This window comes from Neolamprologus multifasciatus, chromosome 14 (assembly GCF_963576455.1).
Source record: "Neolamprologus multifasciatus chromosome 14, fNeoMul1.2, whole genome shotgun sequence".
Classification (NCBI taxonomy): domain Eukaryota; kingdom Metazoa; phylum Chordata; class Actinopteri; order Cichliformes; family Cichlidae; genus Neolamprologus; species Neolamprologus multifasciatus.
The window spans coordinates 24,335,268-24,359,715 of NC_140452.1; the positions used below are offsets into that span (position 1 = coordinate 24,335,268).

The window sequence follows — 24,448 nt, forward strand, 5'->3', positions numbered from 1 at the left end:
CTTCAGGTTGTTTTGTTGCTTTAATTATTTAATCATTAACAATAATATAAAATTATGCAGAAAAGGAATTACTAATGTAAAAAAAAGTGGTTTTATTTATATATGTTTATATACGGCCCCTAGAGACAAAGCACGTACAAACTCTAAAGCATATACAAACTCCAAAAAGCACGTACAAACTCCAAAACACATTTCTAGCGTTTACTGAACTTCCAAAGCAGAGCTACCCAGATCACTTAAATTACACAATTGAAAGCATGTGTGTATTGTTTGTGTATTTATAGACAAGCACTCATATTTATTCAAATAATTTAAAAAAAATTGTCATTTACCTGTTACTACCACACACCAAATCCGGTTGTTGATACTTCCTGGTTTGTGTAGCCACTAGGTAACAAAAGCTCAACACTGCGCCCTAGCATCCTGGAGCACTCTTTTGTACGTGATTCTGAGTTTGTACGTGATTCTGAGTTTTTACGTGTTTTGGAGTTTGTACGTGCTTCTGAGTTTTTACATGTTTTGGAGTTTGTACGTGCTTCTGAGTTTTTACGTGTTTTGGAGTTTTTACGTGTTTTGGAGTTTTTACGTGTTTTGGAGTTTGTACATGCTTAGGAGTTTGTACGTGTTTTGGAGTTTGTACGTGCTTTGTCTCTAAGGGCCACCATAAATATACTTTATTTATTCACTCCACATAAAATGTAATAAATAAATCATATAATACAAAAAACAACTATTTACATTTTGAACTTTTAACTATTTAAATTTTCAGCTTTTTCCTTTTAAACAAATTTAACGTGAAACAACACAAAACACTGCAAACCACAACACAATTAAATATAAATTAAAATATTAAAACAAAAAGAACATGCATATTCTCTGTCATATGGGCCTGCATGATTTCTGAATCCTTTATAATCTGCAACTGAAAATAGTGGATGATTACTATACCTTTCTAATGTGACGTTGTTGTCCCTCGCTCTCTTTCTCTCTGGCTCTGTTCCTGAGCTACTGCAAGTGTAACTAACGCCCCTCCCCCTCTGCCCAGCGCAAAGTACAGGCGCGCGGAGTTTAGCGGAAAAAAGGGCGAGAGAGAGGGTGAGAGAAAGAAAAAAAAAAAAAACCCTCACGGCTCCCAATAAGGAGCCGGCTCGCGTCGTTCACTTCAAAGAGCCGGCTCTAAGAGCCATTTCGTTCGCGAACGACCCATCACTACAATACAAGTCTTCTTGATCCACATATACCTTTACTATGCTACAGTAACAGTGTGATAGATATTCGCTTTTTTTAACCCAACGTCAAATATGTTCACGAGTTGGACCACACTAGTGAAATATTTATTCTTTCAACTCTGGATTTGAACACGGAAACTGCTCCTAGCCAATGACTTCTAGCTAGTTGATGTTAGCATTTAGCCGCTCTGACTGTAAACAATGCAATGAGGACGGACGAAGGTTCCGGTTGACACGGAAACTAATAGTGCACGAAGTGAAATAAGTGTTTGCTGCAGTTTCATTTGGGTAGGTTTTGCTTGTAGCTGGTCCTTACTGTACCTGATGTTATTGTGCAGAAGTCAGTGTTTGCCTTGCTTGAGGTCTGCAGTGAGGAGCGCCTGTAGCCTGAAACGCAGCTAGATATTTTCTCATTGACGTTTCTTCGCAGATGCTCATACCTGCCCTCCATGGAATCCCTCAACACGTTTGAATCTGAGATGGAGGCTGATGGACAGGGGAACTACTCTCTGTTTCCTGCTCTGGACAGCATTGCAACTCTGTCTGGCAGCACTGAAACTCTGGAGAGGTGATTCAAAATGATCAGGTTTATAATACATCATTTTAAAATGTTACTGTCTACTGTAACTTCATTTATTTTGGATTAAGAAATATACTGCTAGTATTGACATAGATTATAGAATTTCAAGTGTTTTGAACACTCAAGCAGAGTAGAAACCCTCTATATACGAAACCAGTCCATTTACCACCATGTTCAGTTAGGGTACAGCTAAGAGCAGAAGAATCCTCAGATCACTGACAAATTCAAGGAAAGAGAAAGTGTGTCTTAGTAAGGTCTTATGGCATCATATACTGCCAGAACAGCTTCAGTGTGCCATGTTTCTAAAATATATTTCATCCTTTAGTGTCCATCCATACACCATAGTTGATGTGATTCACATAATAATAATCATAATACTCAGTGACCCCATGAGTCCTATGAGCAGAGGCACCGTCAGCATAAAAATGTACTATTATGGGAATTTATTGAAATGCTTTTAAGAAGTCATCACTTCCCAGCACTGTAAGGTTAAAAGGTAATATACTTTTCCTTTTGTCATTCCTCTGCATAAGCAATATAAACATGTATCCAGATAAAGTGGGTGTGCTTGCAGGAAATTATGCCAAAATTTTAAAGTACAAATAAATCAAGGAGATAACTTACACCAGAGGACACTGACGTTTTATTTCCTGTTTGCAGTGAACCACCCAGCGAAATAGCAGAGAAACCGAACCTGACGTGGCTCGATGCTGCGCAGGTATGGGCCATATATTTGTAACATTTCAGTAACATTCACAGCAGTGAGGGTCTTTTGCGTTTGGTTTTGTAGCAAGTTTTTTTTTCTTCTTTCTTTCTCTTACATAGATTGTTTTGGAGGAAGCGGGAGGTCCCATGCACATAAAGGAAATTAAACAGAGAATCATCGACAGGGGACTTGTTCAATCCAAGTACAGTGTTCTCTTCACTTTAACTGTCTAGGTTATTAGAGCATATCTGAGAGTCAAGTTTCATAAGTTTTGATGAGCTTTGGCTGGACAGCATCAGAACAAATTCATGAAAACCAAGAGTGTGCAAGATTGCTGTCTTTCAGTGGGTACAAGGGAGGAGGGAGATATGGTTTTCTGTAATTCACTATGATCCTTTAGACTTTGCTCATCTCGTTGTTCTCTCCTTGGCAGTGCAAAATCAAGCTTGGAAGCTGTCATGTACCGCGAGGTAAGGGAAATGTTTGAGACTCAGCCTCACAGCAGCCTCTGCTGTTGAGTGCAGTAAATTACACCATCACCTGTTGAGTGGATTTGGTGCAAACACCATTTTGCATTTCTGTTAGCATCCTTTGTTTTCCCATCCCGCTTCTTTGACTTTTATTTGTTTTGCATCATTTTTTTAATGAGGCAGACATTTCTGGGCTGTAATCGGAACAGACAGTTCTCTGTGCGCTCTGATGTGCGGGCCTTTAAACTGTGATCTTATAATGATTGAATTCATCTAAATTGACCCCCAGCTTGTGTGAATCAAACCCAGCCTTTCCTGCCCCGTGCATTTGGCCTCAGTCTCGCATTATGTTTCAGACACAAAAAGGCAGCAGGAGATTCAAGAGGATTGAAAACAGAAACGGAGTCTTTGCTCTGCTGGTGAGTCATCTGAGATACTAATGGCACTGTTATACCAAACCTAAATATATTATAAGGTGCTGCAAATTTGCATTGCTTTGTATGCCCTGCTGTTGGTTATGGATAAATACGGAAGCCTTTCTTTTCACAAAAGAGCCGGACCCAGAAGTGTAGAGGGATACACAAAACTGTTCTAAGTAATTGAAAAAATTCATATATACAGAATTAAAAGTTCACATTATTACAACTAGCATTTTTGCATTAAGCCTGTGTCTGAGTGAAATAAGCTGAGACAGGGAGTTCAGTTCTGTTTTAATTTCTTGTGCATCTTTTGTTTGGTTGAACTTTTGTTATTTGTCAAAAGCCACTTTTAGTGGAAGCTGCATCTGTGTTTTGTTTTGTTTTTTGTGTACATTTCATCATTCTGAGGAAAGCACAAGCATTAGGCTGAGTGTTGGGTCTGTGTTTCCACAAACCCCGCTGGTTCAGAAACTTATTCTCGTTAACGACAAAAACAAGACGAACATCTTTTACTTGCTAGCAAGGGAGGCCTTAGCCGGTGTCTCAGAAAGCACTCTGAATCCTACCGCAATGACCCCAACGACGGCCTCCGCTTGCTGCCTTTTATTGGGAAAACAGTTCACACAATACACATCACAGCAAAGCACTGCCCACCATAAAACCCCCCAAATGGTTCTAAGACAAGGCACTATGTGTGTGTATGTGTAAACATCTGTATGCATCTGCTGTTTCTAATAACATCCTGGTCATAAAGAGGGTAACCTCCCCCACACCCAATGTATGGTTCACCATGCATAACACAGTGAAGCCATACAAAGGGCGGGAAGCTTACCAAACATCAAACAGAATCTTCACAAGGGATGTGTAATAATCCTCCCCCAGCACAGAGTGGCTGGAGAGGTGGTCAGGGACAAAGGCATGTCTTGATCCTATAGATTGAACTAAGACCTTACAAATTTAAGAAGCATAATGAAAAACATTCAACAATTAGACTTAACACTCAGGAACTCGTGCTACAAATGAACAATCCTCTGTGTTTGTCTCCCCTTCATCTCTGATTCCTTACAGACTGATGAGGAGCGGCAACAGGCCCTGCAGGCTTTCTCCGCCCAGTCTTTCCTCAGCTCGCCGCAGCAGAATACCATCTCTGGTTCTGGGTCAGGAGCCTCAGCACCCACCTTCACTTCTCCCACTACCTCCTCTGAGCATAAGGCCAAGGGGAAGAGGGGTCCACGAAAGAACCAGAATGAAAAGTATAGGCTCAAGTACCTCCGGCTGCGCAAAGCTGCTCGTGCCATGATATTTGTAAGTAAATGATGTTTCCATAAAAATAAACAGTCTTACATCATGCATATAAACTCACCAGCCACTTTAGTAGGTACACCTGATTACCTAATAATGCAAATCAGCCAATCACATAGCAACAACTCAGTGCATTTAGGCATGCAGATATGATCGAGACAACCATTTTTAATTGAATCTGATATAGTTGTTGGTGTTGGAGTCTTTTAGAAACTGCTGAGTTTTACAAAGAATGGTGCAAAAAAGTATGAGCAGCAGTTCTCAACATGAAAGTGCTTTGTTGAGGTCAGAGGAGAATGAGCAAACTGCTTCAAGCAGAAAAGAAGGCACTAACTCAGTTAGAACAAAAAAGAAATCTGCAGTCCTTGTTACAACCAAGGTCTCCAGAAGAGCATTCCACTACTGTGAATAAGAAAAACAAATTGGCACTACAGTTTGGAAAAACATTGCGTGGTCTGATGAGTCTTGATGTCTTTATGGATGGTACGGTCAGAATTTCACATAAACAACATGAAATCATGGATCCATCCTGCCTTGTCTCAACAGTTCAGGCTTCTGGTGGTGTAAGAAGTGTGCGGTATGTGGGATGAGGGCTTTTTTCTGGCACACTTTTGGGCGCTTGTGATCAGTGTGTCCATCTTCTGATGGCTTCTTCCAGCAATATGGTGTTTCATGTCAAAAAAAGCATAGATAATCTCAAACTGGTTTCTTGAACATGACGGTGAGTCATGAGACGATGACCTTCTCAGTCACCTCAGTCCTCAGTGTGGTAGAACAGGAAATTCACGTCATGGATAACTGTGAAATGCTGTCTTATCAATATAAACCAAAATCTCTAATGTTTCCTGTACCTTGTTGATTCTGTTATGGAGAATTAATGATGCTCTGAAAGAATAAGGGGATCCAAATTTATTAGGTACCCCAAAAGTGTCTAAGTGTAGACTAGGACATGAAAAGTATGTTATCCAATCTGACCACACCGAGGTGTAATTTTGCCAACAGGAGAATGCAGCTCTCTGTGATGAAGTTGCTCACATAGAAGAAAAGTTTCTGAGAGCAAAGGAGGAGCGGAGGTGAGTACAGGTGACTGCTGTGTGACATGCGGAATGATGTGCTTTTGCTCTAATGGCACATGGTATTCATTCATTTTTTTATTTTCAGGTTCTTACTAAAATCCTTGTTGCAATACCAGTCTCTGTCAGAGGGGGAGCTACTGCCCACACCCAGCTCAAGCGCTCATCTACCTTTACCACCAGTGGCATTGTCCTCAGGTCCTTCTGGGGCTTCAGGTCTGTCCACTACTCACAGTGTGTCATCAACAGTGCCAACAGGCGAAGAAGGAGCACTTAAAAAACCCAAAAAGGAAAGGAAGGAGCGGGGGAGGGAGAATGGAAAGGATGAACGTGAGTGTTACGATCAAATATTTATTAAGACAGAAAATGACATCCTTGTGTTGCTGTATACAACTAAATTGTGTTGAAATTGGGCTTTTAGTTCCAAAGAAGATGTCCAAGAAGAGAAAACTCGCAGATGGCTCACGGAAGGTGGTGCAACCAATCCCTCTGGACTCTTCTGGCCGTCCTGTCTTTCCCATAGTACTGGGAGGTTTGACAGTCTACAGTCTGGGCGAGGTCAGTGTCTCAGTGACAGTAAACCTCTGAGCTGAGGTTTTAAAGTTCCAATCTTTAGTCGAAATGCTGACACTAATGACTGAATCCTTCTTGTCTGCTCTCCAGATCATCACAGACAGAATGCTGTTTCATGACGAGTGTGCCATCTACCCAGTGGGTTTCTGCAGCACGCGCATCTTTGCCAGCATGAAAAACCCCGAGCAGCAGTGCCTCTACACCTGCCAAATCAAGGACGGGGGAACAGGCCCACAGGTCAGTTCTCATCTCGCATGCAAGTTTTGATACATGTTTATATAAATTCGGTTTACTTTTAGGTGAACACACGACACTAAGATTAAGATTTATTACTTTAAACAATTATTTTTTTCAAACACCCTCCATCTCCAGTTTGAGATCGTGCCTGAAGAGGACCCTCAGAATGCGATCGTGGCCTCCTCCGCCCTTACGTGCCATGCCAATCTACTGAAGGCCATTGCGTCTGTGAGGTAGAGCAACTTCACCGCCACATTCTGAACAAACATGACAAAGCTTTTGTCTTCCAGTTACTTAACCTGCTTGTACAACTTGAATTTGTTTTTGTCACCTTCAGTTAAAATAAATCCTTCTGCACATTCTTCTTAGTTCCAAGTCCGTGGTGTCGATTGTTCCATCAGGAGCAGATTTCTTTGGCTTCTCTCATCCCACTATCCAGAATCTCATCCAGAGTTGTCCCGGAGCTCGCAAGTGTAGCAAGTAAGTGCATATATGCTCCCTAACAACGGATTCTCAGCTTGATATATTCAGCTTTTCTAGGTTTAGCTCACTTGCATTCTAGACATCTTAAAAATGTCTTTATAGTATTTATGTTTTGTTTTTGTTTTTTTTAATTGTTTATTTAGCTACAGATGGATTCGTTTTGAGGTGTGTCGCCCCGGCGATGGCCAGGTCCCTCACAGCCTATCAGAGGATGACGCCTCAATCAACTTTGAAGCGTTCCAGAGGCACCACGGCTTTGAGAACATCAAGACAGAGCATATCACAGGCATGTACTTTCCATTAAAGTGACAGATGGGTTTACTGTACAGTGAGTCACAGGTTGGATGGGGGGGCTTGTCATTGGTTGGGACACAAATCAAAAACTGTGTCAACAGCTGTTGTCTGAACAAAGCAGATGACTCAGCTGTACTTTGCTCTGCTGGAGTGTGTTTGTTATTCATCACAGATGTTACACTTTGGATTTCAAAGCAGTTTTGTTTGTTTTGCCAGCGCTGACATGATGATTACTCAGCGTGACAATGACGATGACTTCTCTATCTCCATCTTCCCTCAGGACAGACACCACAGTCTCCTAGTTCATCTCATCAGCATCACCTCACCTCCCCCACCATGAAGGCTTCAACCTCATATTTCAGCTCCTGATGCTCTGTGCTGGAGCACCTCTGAAATCAAGGCCATACCTGAGCTTAGTTGTTGTAAATATTCCTTGTAAATTACAAGATGGAGCATATTTTTTTCCCTCCACCAGGGGGCCTGGGCTTTCTTTCCAATGTGGCTTTTTGTTAGTTAGGCTCTGTTTAAACTTCAATAAAAGTGGGTGTTTTCATTTTGGTTCAATTGATTGATTATGTTTTGCCAAATGGTAAATGGCCTGTGTTTGTATAGCGCTTTACTTAGTCCCTAAGGACCCCAAAGCGCTTTACACTACATTCAGTCATTCACACATTCACACACACATTCACACACTAGTGATATATATTGTCTGTGGTTATCACTAAAAACCTGTTACCTTTATAGTCTGTTCTGTCAGCTGCAATACAAATGTATAAAATAGAATTGGCAGCAAATCACGACTAAGTATTTACTGATTTTGTTTATCTGTGCAACACAAGTTACCATGGTGATCAAGCCAAAATATAAGAGCTTGTTTTGCGACATTGAAAAATCTGACTTGCAGCTCAGGTCAGGTTAATCTTCCTTCAAAGTACACCTCTTGGCTTTCTACTGTATGTGAAAAATAGCTGTGCTTTATTTTGAAGCCTGAGCTCCAGCTGATGTTTCAGTTTTATTGCTATAACGTTACTTAATAATTACAAGTTGCACAGAAAACCATGTGAAAATAGTTGCTATGCTTTTCCATGTATGGGATACATATTGCCCAGGTATTTAACTGGTACATTACAGTTAAGTTTTTTTTCCCAGTTTGTGCTCGCATTTAGCAAAACATGTTTCTGTATTTTGTTCTTGTTTTCAGGAAAAGTGTTGGATTTGAACGCAACACATCAGACTCCCTTAGTTTTCATTTATTTGTGCAGATTTTGAGTCAAAATGACTTGTATTGTAAATTTCAATTCATAGTGTGTTAAAATAAACATTTGCCATCCTTTTCTACATTCACACGGTGCAGTAATTGTCTGCAAATTTCAGTTTCAGTGTTATACTACTATTAAAACCTTGAAGTAGATATAATCATTTCGTTCCTAGATGCACACATACTTTATTTTCTTCATGGGGACATCTGAATTGGACTCCAAGCTAGCCAAAACAAATCTATTACATAGCAGCGTTAGTCTAATAGCATTACTTTACATTCCAGTGGGATGAGACACTTAATGATGGGACACTTAAGTGAATAAATGAATGTGACTATCTGGCTGTGACAGCGGTAAAAAGGAAGTTAAATGCAGTCAATGTACATATATTATCCAGATAGCACTAACTGAGACTATTGCTTAGGGATTCAGAGTCCACCCTGTGACATTTATTTATTACTAGCACAAATGCACAGAGATTTCCAGGCTCTGAAGTGTTTTGCAATGTGTTTCTCATTCAAACTGCTAAACTTGCAATTAGTGGAAATGCTAACTCACACCTATATCGCTGCCAGTCCTACCTCGAAGACCTTTTTGGAGCCTGTGACAGAGGCTGCCTGAACATACTGAATACTTAAATGGTAGCAGTTTCTTTGGGGAAACGTCCGAGGATGGGCATCATAAACCTCGGATTTGGGACACAGAGTCAGTCTATAGGCTACATCCTAGTCATTTCGGGGATGGATCGTGAAAAAAAAAAATACAGTGCAGGACTAAAAATTTTTTAATGTTTTTGAAAGAGTGATGTGCTAAGATCACAAGAACAAGTCAACACATCAAACAGTAAACCAAAAGCAGTTCAGAGGAAAATGGAAAATCTCTGTTTAGCTTTTTGTCAGAGAAAAAATGTCCTTAGATGTTAAAGTCATGCCAGAGACATACCGTGTCCTGGCAGCATATCAGGCCACAACCATGAGAAATGCTTTAATGACCCACTGAATGCTTGAGCAGGAGCTTCTTAAAAGTAATCAAGTCAAACTGTGTGTAGTACTTGTAGTAAATAGCGCACACCTTCTTCCCCACACTTTTCAAGTGTAGAGTTGGTTTCACATGCAGACACATCTAGATCATGGTGTTCTATTTTAGTGATTTCCGTTATTATTTTACCTGGCCAGTATAAGACAAGATGCATGCTTATTGAATGTGCAATAGTGTGCAAAATTGTGTTGGCTATCATCTGTAAAGCCAGGATGTTAGTCTCTAATGCATAAACACAGTGTGCTCTTATTTGGAGGTGAGGCAAAATATGCATACAAAGCAAAGTGGAAAAGTGTGCTCATCCCTCTTCCAGTTGTATTTTCCTTAATAAGCATGTCTACGTTTTAGACTTTGTACCTTTAAATATTAAAATGTATGAGATGATGATTATGAAGCGTCTTATTAGTCGAATTACTCATGATGCAGATGAAGATTTTCTCACACTTTTGTGCTGTTAAATGCTGTAAAGTCAGGAATACTTGAAGACCAGAATCTACAGCCCCAATGTGAAATCAGTGTTGCTCTATGGTACAGAATATTGGAAGATGACAAAAGCTGCCATCAATAAGATGCAGAACTTCATCAACAGCTGCCCAAGCAAAATTTTGGAGACTTTTTGGCCAAAGATCTGTAATCACGACCTGTGGGGGGAAAGCAAAGCAAGTACCTATAAAGGTAGAAGATGCATTAGACATACACTGAGGAAACCGGGCAACAACATCACCAGATAACCCTGACATGGAGCCCACAAGTGAGGAGAAGAAAAAGAGGTAGGCTAAAGAAAACATGGTGAAGGGACCTCTGAAAGGATATCAAACAGGATACTTGGCACCAGATTGAGAAAATTGCTCCAGGCTGAGTGTGGGACAGGCAGTATTTGAACAGGAAGTAAAACTTCAAATCAATTTCAGTTTTTCAGACAGTGCTGTGGATGTTTAGACCAACCCTATGGCGACACTGAAAGTGCAATGTATGTTTAGTGTGTGTGCAGAGCAGGTGAGCAAAGCAGAATGCGTCTTACTAATGAGCTGCAGACAAACAAACATGCTTAACTTGTCTTTTGGCCCCACCACAGCATCATGAAACTTTTAGTTTTCATTTATTTAGCATCTACAAACTACAGCTGCAACTGGTAAAAATGTAAGTGTTCAATGTTTGTGAACACATCGTGGAAGGAGGGGCTGGAGCCTATCCCAGCTACTATAGGTCCAGAGACAGGGTACACCCCGGACTGGTCACCAGTCTGTTTTAGGGTTACCACAAAGAGACAAACCAATACACAAACTGCGATCAAGTAAAATTACCAAATCAATGTGATACAATTTTTTACCCAAATGCAAGTGATTGATTCAAAACTTTACATTTACTGCCTGAATGCCCTCACAGCAGTTACATAATAGAAGCTCTAAAGCAAAAGTGAGGTACCCGCCATACCTGCTGCTGTCAGGTTCACTTAGTTTGACTTCTGTTTCCAATCAGTAGAGATGTCAACAACGTGCTGTACTTACCGTTTGTCACAGTGAATGGTGAGATTTGCTTCATTTGTTTCATTAATCCTGACAAGGAGACGGTAACCTGTGCAGCCTCAGGGCCATATCCTCAGAGCACAGCTCTCTCTGGAGACTTCTCCAACACCATGTGGTCTCCATAGTGAACAAAATGAAAGAAATTATATTTGACCCTAAAGGTATATGGGTACATGGCCCAGTGGTGTTTAAGGCTGTACAACAGAGCAGGTTAGCTCATATAGGTATTTGGGCATCTATATAGATACATGTTTTAAATGGGAAGTTTATGTTGATTTTTATGTTAGAAATGAACAAACAGACTTCATTTTCAATGCAGCACTGAAAGGTTTGCTATATGGGATGGCAGTCTGGCTTGACTCACTTGCAGTAAAAACCAAATCTAACATATATCAGTCTCTCCAGTCAAAATATGAGATAAATGTGATTCATCACATTTATAAAATTTTCAGTGACCCATCCCATATATTTTTCCAGAGTATGAGCTACTATCCTCAGGGAAATACAGGAAGGTATAGACCAGGGGTCTCAAACTGAGCTGTGGGCCACTGCTGGCACTGTCATCTCATTGGAGGGCCTCTTTAGTGTTTAAGTAGTACAAAAAACAAACAAGAAAACACCCTCAAATATTTCCAAAAATGCAGTGTTTTGTTTTTTTAAATTTCAATTTACCCCGGGGCAGACCCAGGACACGCTGGAGAGATTATATCTCTCGGCTGGCCTGACACCTTGGTGTTCCCCCGGATAAGCTGGAGGAGGTGGCTGGGGAGAGGGAGGTCTGGGCTTCTCTTAGGCTGCTGCCCCCGCGACCCGGCCCCGGATAAAGCGGAAGAAGATGGATAAATTTCAATTATGGTGTAAAGACAAAACTGCAAACATGAACGCAGTTTTTTTTCCCACTCTTAACTGAAGCTTTTCATTGAACTACCAAATAAACAAGTTGTTACCCTCTTTCTGGTTGCTATGATTTTGTGGCAGCACTTCTGCTATGATTTTGTTCATATTTGACAAAACAAAAATGCAGACATAAGTGTACACATTAGTTTTTGACTGCTAGCAAAAATTGTTTTCACAAACAACTCTCTCACTGAACTAACACAGCCAATCCCTCAACATGTTTGTACTCTCTGCTCATATTAAATCATTTGTTTGTTTTTAAAGAACTTATTTTAACACTGCACTCAACAACAAACAAATCCTCCCTAACAGAAAAAGTAACTTCAAGGGCCAAATCACATTATATTTCCTCACGTCAATATACGGGCTGCAAGTAGGGGTGACGTGGGCCGCTAGTGGCCCCCGGACCACGAGTTTGAGACCCCTGGTTTAGAGGAAGCAGCTCCAAAACTAGCTGCTATAAACTCTCATTCCCTCTCATTTCTTACATATAAAAATAAGGATTTAGTGCCACATCAACATGTACTTTAATGTATCATAGAAAACAAATGTGTATTCACCATTGACTGTAGAAAACATGGACGACGCGACAGCACCCCAAAAATGAAGCCAAAACGTCTCTATCGCCCCCTGGTGTCTGGCTGCAGTATAGGTCATAAACCCCGCCTCCTCCATGTTAGCGGATGGGACTGGGGTCAGACTAAAATAAATTAATTCTCCTTAGATAATTTTTTTCCAAAGATTCTTTCTTTTGTTTTCAATAGTTCTCATCACGCTGATTGATGTTCAAGGGGTCTCATTTCCCATAAGTTTGATTCTAATTCCTACCGCGGTGATGTTAAATTGGGGTGAAACGTCATCATAAGAGCTTTGACTGACAGCTGCAGTCACGGAGAAACTTGCGTGTCTCTGTTCGCGAATAGCAGATAGAGCGTAGGGTCTGAGAGGACGCCCAGCCTTTACGCTACGAAAACACGACCGAGTGTTTTAACCTGACAGCCTGAGGTGTTCTTCAGTGAACTGGACTACCCGACAGAAGGACCCGAGGCCCCGCTGCACTTTTTCGGTAAGTTAAACGTGTTTGTAAGCTAATCCGTAACTACCGTCCTTAGCTAGCTCCTGAGACCTAGCTAGCTAAAATGAGCACTCGGCTGTCTAGGTTCGTTTAGCTGTGCAGGTGAATGAATTTACTAAAGAAATCAAGAGAAACGCCCCGGGCTGCTCAGTCACTAAATACTGTTACTGTACTTTTATTACAAGTGTTATACTGTAAAAGCAACAGGCTGCACTCAGCTTCAGCTCCTGTGCAGAGCTGAATATTAAATATGTGCAAACAACAGCATGTTTTCAGTCTCTTGCCACATCTGTAAAGACAGTAACATTTTTTTTAAAAGCTTGTACTTCAGTAACTCCTCATTAATCAGGAACTATGGATTAAAGTACTGTAGTGTACTGTAATACTGAAAAAAAATGTAAGAGAAGAACTTCAGATCCTGAGTGTGTGAGGACAGAAGAATCAGCTTTATTTCAATATTGAGGGATAAAATTTATATCTGAGTTTGTGATGGTTCTGTTGTCTTTGTGATTACAGGAGCTGCCCTCAGATTCAGACCTCAGCCCCATTGAGTGACAGCAGACAGATCATCCAACATCATCACATGTTAACTGCAAAATGAACTGATGAAAACAGTACAAAGGTTAAAGTACCACACGTGCTGTAGTGAAGGCTGCAGCTTTATTGATAAAGTTAAAGACAAAAAAACAAAAGGATTAATCACTCATGTAACTGTGTCACTATATATCAGCATTATCAGGACCTCAGTTTGGTGTTTCACAAAGCTGCTGATCTCAGACCTGCACAGCTTCCGTTTTAAACACTTGATGTACTCAGCTGCATGAAGAGCATATGAGATTTTGTCTAACACAATTAAATAAAACCTGATGAAGGTCACAGGTTGTCACTTGTATGTTGAACTACAAACTTGTGATCTAGAATTCTTTCAGTTTTTTGCAGATAGTGTGTTATTTACCATAAAGTGATTCAGAGTTATTCATACCAGAGTAACCAGAGAGGATCACATATTTTTAAATATATAACTTTCTACAGGACTGAATATAATATCTTTATGTAAAAGTCCGGAGCCTCTGGGGAGTATCTGAGTATTTATAACATTACACAAACCAAAGGTCTCATCACAGTGTTGATGAAATGCTGGGTTTATCCATCTCCTGGGGCGGGCCTACGGAGGAGTGCTGAAGATTTCCCTGTGAGGGAGCTGCTGGTGGAGATCATGAGTCCTGCATGATCAATGCAATGAGCTTCAGTGTTCCTGGTGTTTCTTAAATGATGCCTTTTAGAACTTCTGGCACAGGACAGCTGTGATGAAAGAAAGGGAAGAATCTCCAAACCTCTGGACCCAGGAAACCCAGCTTGGTCCTGATGGTCTCCCTCACTAGTTTCTCTCCAGGGTGAATGCAGCTGTTGATATAATATGGACTCTATTATTAAATGAAAAGAACAAATTAGACTACACTACTGAAACGTTCTGCTGATGTTTTTAAAGTCTCCATGTTACCAGGCTGTAGAGGGCTCTGAAGATGTAAACAGTTTTAGATCCATTACACTCACAGTCTTATGTTAAAATCTCAAAGGACAGCATTATATTTTTGATATTAACAGTAACTCTGGGTCTCTGTAGAGTGTGCAGCTGATCTCATCCCTGTCTAAAAATGAATAAAAAAAAACATAAGTGTTGAAGACTATTAAGAGTAGCAGGTGTGTAGCATCGCTAACTAGCTAGCAACAAGCCTCCAACACAGTGCGTATGCTAGCGGCTAATCTAACTAACGAATTAACAACAGGGTGATTTTAGAACTATAAGATGATAAGCTGTGTGTCTTTTTTTATAACAGTGACATGGTTGTATTTACCTTAATTAAACGAGTAGTCAGTCGTGGTAAACCAGCAAAAGCAGCCGGGCTACGTAAAAAGTGTAGGGGGGCGTGTTTGCGGTCACGTCCAGCGGGTGTGTGGGCGGGAGCGTTACACAGTCGCTCCACCTCAAGTCACTACTGCGCAGACTCTGGCTCCAAATTTGCAAGATGGCAGCCTCCACAAGCGGGGTATTTTGGCTTCATTTTTGCATAATGATAGGAGGCGGGGTCGCGTCGTCCATGTTTTCTACAGTCAATGGTATTAACCAATTAATTAACTTATTATTTATTTTTCTGACTGAACAGCTTTTCCAGGTTTTCATTAAAGACTTAAAAAACTTGTTCTGTAGTTTTTTAGTTAAATCTGGAACTATTGCTGAACTATAACTCAGTAAAACATCTCTGCCTAAGTAAGCCATTATTTGTCACTGAAGGCTGATATTAGATGATATTATAAATGGTACAGCTGGGGAACATTAAAGCAGAATTTTTCTCTAAATCTCATGATGCATTTTTTTCAGTAATGTTAAAGAGCAAAACAAAACACAAGAAAATGAGGTCACTACTTTCCATCAATAGACTAAATTTTTAAGGGAATAATTATTCAGACAATGAAATTGTCATAATCTGTGGGAAGATCCGTCTTTTGCTTTCTCTGATCGGTTTCTCAAGATTTTTTCTTCAGTTTCTGTCTCCTACATTTGTCCCTGTCAAGTTACAGCTGAATTATTATAAAATGATACACTATAAATTAAAATTGTATTTTATTCAGTGATGATGACAGAATTGACCGGGATGAAATTACTTTTCCCTCCTTCCTGATTCATGTAAATCATGGCCTAATCAGCTATTCTGAAACAGGAAACGATGCTTTATTCGTTAATGTAAAACTCACAAACATGACATAAGGATTCAGTGGGAAAGCATATACGATAACAAAAAGAGTGCAAAGTTTATTTTTGATTTTATAACTATTGATACATTTTCATTAATGCTTGTAACAAAAATAAACAACAAAAAACTACAGTAGTCAGGAAAATTTGACTGAATCACCTAAAAATCATCAGTGATTGCTGCTCTGCAAGGAAGGCACAGAACATTAGTTAAGAACTTCACAAACAAAGGAAAATGATACAAATACAGCAATGAGAACATGATTCTTCACCCCCCCCCCCCAAAAAAAAAAAAAAGAAAACAAAATTATAAAAAAAATAAATTAAAAAAAAAAAAAAATCAGGTTAACTGGAATCAGTGAAAAATGTATTTCAGAAAAAAAAATACCTGTCAAACTAAAAAAAATAAAAAATCCCACGCAAATTAACATCGTTTGTGCAATTTTATTTTGAGTGACTCATCTTCTCAAATTCCAACAAAGGTAAACATGGAAGCCTGATCGCATATTAACACCAGAGCTCTAAGAAAAACAAAACTATAAAGCACTTTTTATTTTTAGAAACCCAATCACTTCAACATGTCTGCCACACCACAATGAGATACCATCAGTTATTACACCACTACAGTGAGTGATCACGAAACCAAACAAGCTGCTAGATAAGGTTTTGCAAACATCCTCCTCAGATACACAGAACGGTGTGTTGCTGTGAGGTGAATCCTTATGAATGCCACAGTAATTAACATCTATAGACTGAAACAACAGCATGAAAAATGAAAGCAGATGCAACATTAATTATCCAACAGCTTACCAGCCAGGTGCTTATTTACCAAAGGAGTTTACCTGTTTGGCTTCAGCAAAGACAAATGAACACAATGTGTTCTGTTGGCATGTTATTTAAAACTGAATGTCAGTAATAACCAAAAATAGCTGATGGTTATAGGCAGGAGAATAGGAAAGCTGTTGGTTGGGGCATAAAGTAATGGAAGAACTGTGAAATGTTCACGTCCTGTACATGATGAGGCCACCATTAATGTCCAACCATTGCAAACTGCTTTAAAGATCTGTGTCAGTACATAAAACTGAAATTACCCAAATTACCACAATGTAAAACTTCACCAGCAGCTGTACGTCTCACAGTTTGACTTTTTTCTTAATCCAAACAGTGAGACATATACTGTAGTACTTGTATTTTGTTTTTAATTCAAGTTCCATAGGCTTGCATATCACATTCCAGCCGCACTGTTAAGTGATGCAGTTGTCAAATTGAAGAACAACCTTGTTGGAGCAGCTTTGAAATGGCGTCTAATAACAAGGCTGTAAAATATACGGCTCATTTGGAAATGAAGAGAGTGATCACTGATTATTACTTAATGTTTCCTTAGTTTGACAATGAAAGTAAAATTCGGTTTCAAACCATTCTGTTGCTGATACATTGTACTGTACTGTGAAACCTATAAAGGTTTTTTTTTTTATTATTATTAGTTCTATGTGTCTGATCAATGAAATACAACTATTTTTAAAGTAAAAGGTCATATTCAAAGTAATAAAGAAATGGTATGGAGATTTTTATTATTTTATTCATCAAATTTCATGAAGATTCATCAAATTTCATGAAGACAAAGTGTTTTCACCAAATGGAATTACAAAATGAACAGACAAGCTGCTCTGAGCCCATTACAAACCCTGGAGAGGTCGCCAATCAACACCGTGCCCAGTTATCCCAACTGACCATAGAGAAAAATGTCTTGTCACAGTTTCAGGGTTGGCAGCTTTTCCAAACGCCTCCTTTCCATGAAGAGTGATTGATGATGAAAGGAGGTGCTGGTAAAATCCAACTGGCGCTGTAGACTGGACAGGCTTTAAACTCACAGGGCCAGTCTCTCCAAGCGTATCGAACAGCAGCGACTTCAGACGACTGACACGCAGCAGCTGACAGCTGGATGGTGGTCAGATCCCACCACACTATAGGAGTTTGAAGCCAAAGGGACTTAGGCCCACATGGAGCCCAAATATCCGAGCAACAGACCTTGATTAAAAAGACAAGAGAACAACAAGTGACTTTGACTTAGAAGTCATCACACCAAGTATTGACTACAGCTAAATATGTGCATGATTATAGGAGTAGAACTTAGACAACCCACAACTACAATAGTAAATAATCTAAGAAGTAACATTCTACAATGTTTCTCACTGATATGCACACACAACCTGCACACCAGTAGTGACAGTGTTGGAATGCAGGGTGCAACGGTCCAACGAGTCTTGGAGAAAGCGTCCCTCAGAGGATCCTGTTTGAGAGGGTTCAGGAGTATGGGGTATCTGACCCACTGCTATGAGCAATTCAGTTTGGTGGTTCTTGGACTTCACCCAGTTTGTTGGTTTTGAATTTGTTGTCTTCAAAATGTGTAAGCTTTATAGGGTAGCAGCCTCCAAATTGGACTGGAACCTCCAAGTCTGAGACCATGGTTCTCAGAAAAAAAAAGGATGGTGTTCTCACTCCAGATCAGGTGCTTTGTAATTTGTAATTAAGTTAGGATGAGTTGCTGCCCCAAGTAGAGTAGTCTAAGTATCCTGGGGTCTGGTTAACAATTGAAGGGAGAGGGGAGCTGGAAAATGACAAACAGATTGGTACACCCATCAATGCAGAAGCTGTACCAATCTGTTGTGGTGAACCAAGAGCTGAGTATAAAAGCAAAGTTTTTGATTTACCAGCTGATCTACATTCCTACACTCACTAGGAGTGTAGGAATGTAGACTCCTAGTGAGTGTAGTGTAGTCGCTTCAAGTAATGTAGTCATTACTTGAAGCGACACGCTTCAAGTAATGACTGAAAGAATAAGATCGCAGATACATTCATTCAGAAAGCACTCAAAGTAAAGCCATGACTCCTCAACATCACATTGAGCCAGTTGAGGTGGTGGCATCTGATTAGAACGCTGCCTGGGCGAGGTGTTATGGATATAGTCCACCAGGCAGATATCCTGGGGTAGGCCCAGGACACGCTGGGCATATGGAGTGGGAAGGCAATGGTGTTCCCCCAGATGAGGTGGAGGTGGTGGCTTGAGGCCAACTGTTTAGGTTGTTTTCCCCATGACTTGGCCCCAGATATGCTGAACAAAATGGATGGACGGATGGATGGATATCTTGCTGTAGGACACTTTTGAAAGGGGTCTAGGGATACAAATGTCAACCCTAAAGTTTTAGGATTTGCAATAACTCACGCTTGCATCCCTGCCACCCTTACCTCAAAGATGTTTTTGGATGGTGTGACAGAGACTGCCTGGTCATAGGTAATGTTGACGTACATCTGAGTGGATGCAATTTCTTTGGGGAAAGGTCCGAGGAAGGGGACATTCTCTTCCTCATAAGCTACAGCCCTAGCACCCAGTGTCAGTCTATAGGCTACATCCTGCTTGTCTCTGGGATGGATCCTGAAACAGAAAAAAACATGTCATTCAACTGTGTGTTTTTTTTTTCTTTTAAGAGATGTGCCAGTTGGTAAGTCAACAGGAGGGGATGAAAAGCAGGTCACAACATGTGGGTACTTTTTATTGAAGAAAAGCCTCCAGAAATCAGCTTCCCTGTTGATCTTTTTGGTTCTGGTACCTAAAGAAGTCTGTTGATGTTAAAGTTATGCCAGGCACAGGCACCAACTCCATCCTCTTTTCCATAAATTGCCACTTTTGGCTCCAAAAATTGCAACATTTACAGCTAGCCTTGACTTTGGCATTTTCACCATCCACAAACAATCAGTGACATCGGAGGGGTTCCTTTTTTTTTTACCTAGTCTATTTTCATCCCCAAATGTGACAGGTGTGCCTCAGCTTGTAGAGTGGGTAGACCAATGACTATTTAGAGTTTTGAGGTTTAATCTCCACCTTCTCTTGTCCACATGTAGAAGAGTCCTTCGCCAAGACACCAAAACCCACTTGGCATCTGACGAGAGGAGAGCTTCTTGTGGCTCTTGAATGTTGGGTAGAATGCTAAAAGTATTAGCTAAAGAGAGTTGTACAGTCTGTCCATCTTAAGACAGTACAATGTGACTGACATACCTGTGAGAAAAATTTGCCTATTAAAGGCGGCCTCTGAAATGTTGACGGTTACGTATGAAAATACAGTTTACATTGTTGGGTTAGGTTGCATACTAATACTCAACTGGATAGAGAACTGCATCACACGTCTGTTAAATAATGAAGAAGTGGAGAAAGCTCATTTCCGCTGCTTGTATCCACAATCTTGTTCTTTCTGTCACTCGAGGGAGGGTATGTAGATCGACTGGTAAATCGAGAGCGCTTTTACACTCAGCTCTCTCTTCAACATGACAAATTGCTAGAGTATCTGCATTACTGCAGCTGCAGCACCGTCTGTCGATCTCCCACTCCCCTTTCCCCTCACTCGTGAACAAGACCCTGAGATACTCAAACCGCCGGGCGAGACCAAGCTCTTCCAACTGTTGTATAAGGATTGATCTGATTATATGTCCAATTCTTATTAATATCTGACTCTCTTCCACAGTGTCTCTTTTTTCCTGTCCACCTCCCCTTACCCCCAATGACTGTGTCCCTTCCTAAGCCTGGTTCTGCTGGTGGTTTCTTCCATTTAAACGGGAGTTTTTGCTTTCCACTGTCGCCAAGAGCTTTGTCATAGCAGATCATCGGATTGGTGGGGTTTTCTATATATTATTGTCTTTACCTTACAATACAAAGTGCTTTGAGGCAACTGCTTTTGTGATTTTGCGCTATATAAATAAGACTGAATTTAAATAAACTTGTGTGTTTGGAAACAAGGGTTTTTCCACAGAGTACTAATGTTTAGCTTGAGAATATGCAAATAAATGTCTAACTTTTATGCAAACTGCCTTTTCTGGATTTTTGGTTGATATTCTGTCTCTCTACACAAAAATGAAGCTACCAAAGAAAATTGGAGACTGTTAATTTCTTTGTAAGTGAACAAACCAAATAATTCTGCATGGGATCCAGTAATTATTTCCCCCACTGTATACACTAGATATAACAAAAATTCTATGCTTTCACTTGTTCTTACGTGCCATACGGCGAAGTTGCATCTGGTAAATCCAAAGCCACAGCCATGAAGGTTTTCTTCATCCTGAGGTTAGGAACAAAACCGAAGTCTGCTGTTTGGTGCCAGCGGATGTTTGGAAAGCCATCATCTTTGGAGGTCTTTCTGTAAGTGGACAGCTGCACATGCAGAGGAATCACTCATCACCATTGCAACACAATAAACAATGTTATAAATTGGCCTATGTTACATTTATACTGAAAAGAGAAGCCCTTGTGCTGTTGGATGCTACAGTGCTACAGTAATGGTGCACCTACACCAAAAATGTTTCAAGTTTACTCTTTGTTAGTGTTAAACCAATGCCTAACAGACCTGGACAAACCCAAAGGGGAAGTCAGGAGCTGTTTGCCCCCCTGAGCCCTGATGAAATGCCATCCTCCAGTCATCAATCATAGCTGGGAAGGAACAGTTGTACTTGTCCTGGTTATACTCTGCATTGGCCTCACCTGAAAATGTGATAAACCCCAGAAGTTTATGTGAGTCACTGAATACTCCAAACCTACCTGTGATATAAGGAGTCTTACCTTGGTACCAGAGGGCTCCTTTGATGGTCATATTGAGCAATGGGTGGATCATTGAATTCCACAAAATAGAATTTTTTTTAGGTCTGAGATCACGACATGGAGAAAACATGCACAGTGCAGTTAGTACAGACCATGTTTGATGGGTATTAAACACACAGAAACAACTGCTGTCTTAACCTCAGTCAGACTGCTGGCTAGCTGGAGAATGTGTCTTTATGTCCTTACCCGTCTACAACTGGCACTTCTTGACACCGTTTCAGGGCTCTTGAAGATGACCACACTTCGACCGGTGTTCCACCCCAACAGGACTCCACCAGTCCTATGGGGTACTTCAAGGTCTCATACATGTAACGTCCAAAGAGCCAGCACACAGCAGAAAACTCTTCCACCACACCTAGAAACACAGCTGTTCATTAATCAACCAGTATAACGCAAGCTAAGAGCGGTATATATGCATCATGGTTGATATTTATTTGACCTGAGACCATATTATAATGTCATATGTTGAAACCACAATAAAACCATAGCTTGAATTTAGGGACAGATGCAAAATATTATATGAATGTTCAATAATCCAAAACAAAACCTTTAAGTATAAACACATTTTCCAATATCTCAATAAATACTTAAAACGAAAATAAAATCGTATCTTACTGGCAGTGGGCACAGACCAGGGAATCTCTACTTCTATCAGATCCATTAACTCGATGTCACTTGTGTTCAAGGCTACCATAAAAGGCCTCACATAAGGATACTTAGCAACAACAGACAGCTCCTCTGTTGCATTGAAAATCTGGTGAAGAGTGAGGAGTAAACAAAATAGATATGCTTTAACAAATGACTAAATACATTCTAAGAAGAAACTGCTTTTTGCCTTATATGTTTGATGGCTCTTTTGTAATTGGGCAAAGATGCAGAGGGTTTTGGCATGTCCCAGCTGACACCAGGCAAAACCTGAATGTCAGCACAGAGACAGACAACCTTACCTGAGTCATGTTAAACCACATGTTGCTCTGCCCTCCACACATCCAAATGTCTCCAAACAGCACATCTGTAAGAGTAGCTGAATCGTTTTGAACTTTTGCTGTCACATTATATGGACCACCAGCAGCAACAGGGTCAAGGGTCACTTGCCAAATGCCTTGAAGAAAAACAAAACAAAAAACTTTTAGCTATGTGTAACATTGTAGCATCTATGAAACATGATCAAGACAAATTCATAGACTGAATCTGAGGCATGCTGTTACTTTTACTAGGTCAGTGACCACAGTTACAGAACACAAGCCCCAAAACAAAAGTGAGGTACCCGCTATATCTGCTGCTGTCAATTTCACCTAGTTTGAATTCAGTACAGACATCAGGATAAATCCCGTCTTTGACAACAACGTGCTGTACTTACCGTTTGTCACAGTGACCGGTGAGGCTTGTCGTTTAAATAAACCTGACAAGGAGACGGTAACCTGTGCACCCTTGGGGCCATATCCCCACAGCACAGCTCTCTCTGGAGACTTCTGCAGCACCATGTGGTCTCCATAGTAGGAGGCAAAACGCAACTTCCCATCTACACACACCAACAAGTTTTATTGTTTTATTACACTAAAAAAACAAGCAAGATTAATGCTGTCTATGTCAGCCCAGGACACTTGCAAAAGATAGTGTTCGTCTCAGCAATTTCACTTCCTGGTTATTTAAAGTTTCAAGGAATCATAAAACTTGTGCGGATGAATAACCCCCCACCCCCCATAACATACATACACATGATAATTTTGTCCTGAGTAGGCAGATGCCTTTAACGATCTAAGAGAGAAGCTGTGTTTTGGGTCCAGTTAGATTTACATTAAGTAGGTCAAGGCTTGCTGGAAACTCGAAAACTGCCACAATATGCAGCGTAAGGATAATGCACTTACCACAAGTGTGAACAGAAGCTAAAAGTGCAAAAACAACACAAAGTGTAGCAGCCATGATCACAGCACGAGCCGCCTTAACAGAAAGCTGTGTGGGGAAAAGTCACGCGCTTGTTGGCGACAGTCCACGTAACAGATACAAACATCACTTGCGTTTCGGGAATCGGGATTTGTGCATCGATGTCGTGACGTCATCCAGCAGCTGACGCGCAAATCTCGTGATCCTTCAAAATAAAAGCCAGAAAAATCAACCGCGTTTTTAGTAATTCCGAAACGTCCGGAGCTCTATTCCACGAAACATTTTGTCCAAACTTGATAAACAATTATGATGATAAATAATTCACATTATTTCATCTTTTCTTGTGTTTTTTGTTGTTGTTGTTGTTGTTGTTTTTTTTTTTACATTTATCGGATACTATAAGACATCCATCACAGCTGATTTAAATGGATAAATTACCTTCTCAACATGTCTTGAAGTTCTCCAGAGGCCTGGTAATGAACTAATCATGTGATTCAGGTGTGTTGACCCAGGCTGAGATCTAAAACCTGCAGGGACACCAGCCCTAAGAGACAATACCAGATATATGACCCTGAAAAATTTTCCATCTAGGAGAACTCTTTCAAACACACTTGTGTCCCCTTGGAGTCATGAATTAAACATAAATGTACAGAAACCATTAATGTCTCCTCTTATTTAAAATAATTAAAACACTACTATGAGTAACTGTGACAACCACAATGGGCATAAGATGTCTTTTTTCCCTTTAAGCATTAGATTTAGTGCAATCTGCAGTAAATTAGTTGCTGCAAACTTTAGTATAAACATTTACATTATGCATTTAAATAATTTCCTCTTGACACGGAAATTTTCATCATGCTAGATTAAAAATACTCATATTCACAAAATCACTCACAAAACCTTCATATTTTAATATGAAAGCATAGCGTGCGGGCTACTGCCATATTGCTTTGTTACTGCAACAGTAGAGGCCGCTGTGAAATGCAATATTCACACATTTGACCTGA

At 40.3% G+C, this 24,448-nt stretch overlaps 2 protein-coding genes across 4 annotated transcripts; one reads left to right on the forward strand and one right to left on the reverse strand.

Annotated features, from left to right (window-relative positions):
* The first annotated feature begins 417 nt into the window (after positions 1-417).
* Positions 418-8,629, forward strand: tbrg1 (transforming growth factor beta regulator 1). 3 transcript variants are annotated; one of them, XM_085130585.1, is made up of 15 exons: positions 419-1,517; positions 1,660-1,797; positions 2,470-2,527; positions 2,635-2,717; positions 2,949-2,985; positions 3,342-3,404; positions 4,473-4,709; positions 5,709-5,779; positions 5,868-6,109; positions 6,201-6,337; positions 6,443-6,589; positions 6,725-6,822; positions 6,959-7,069; positions 7,216-7,358; positions 7,647-8,629. In XM_085130585.1, exons 2-15 carry the CDS (start codon positions 1,679-1,681, stop codon positions 7,733-7,735), a joined length of 1,635 nt encoding a protein of 544 aa, XP_084986711.1. In that variant the 5' UTR covers positions 419-1,517; positions 1,660-1,678; the 3' UTR covers positions 7,736-8,629. The 3 variants fall into 3 exon arrangements, with proteins under 3 accessions (XP_084986712.1, XP_084986711.1, XP_084986713.1); XM_085130586.1 differs by lacking the exon at positions 3,342-3,404 and having other exon boundaries at positions 418-1,517; XM_085130587.1 differs by lacking the exon at positions 419-1,517 and having other exon boundaries at positions 1,681-1,815.
* Positions 8,630-15,578: 6,949 nt separating this feature from the next.
* On the reverse strand, positions 15,579-23,495 carry siae (sialic acid acetylesterase). Its single transcript, XM_085130590.1, has 10 exons — positions 23,426-23,495; positions 22,918-23,079; positions 22,505-22,659; positions 22,173-22,311; positions 21,744-21,912; positions 21,519-21,601; positions 21,307-21,440; positions 20,959-21,113; positions 19,160-19,346; positions 15,579-17,941 (listed from the first exon to the last, which is right to left on the reverse strand). Exons 1-10 carry the CDS (start codon positions 23,478-23,480, stop codon positions 17,672-17,674), a joined length of 1,509 nt encoding a protein of 502 aa, XP_084986716.1. The 5' UTR covers positions 23,481-23,495; the 3' UTR covers positions 15,579-17,671.
* Between the last annotated feature and the right edge of the window lie 953 nt (positions 23,496-24,448).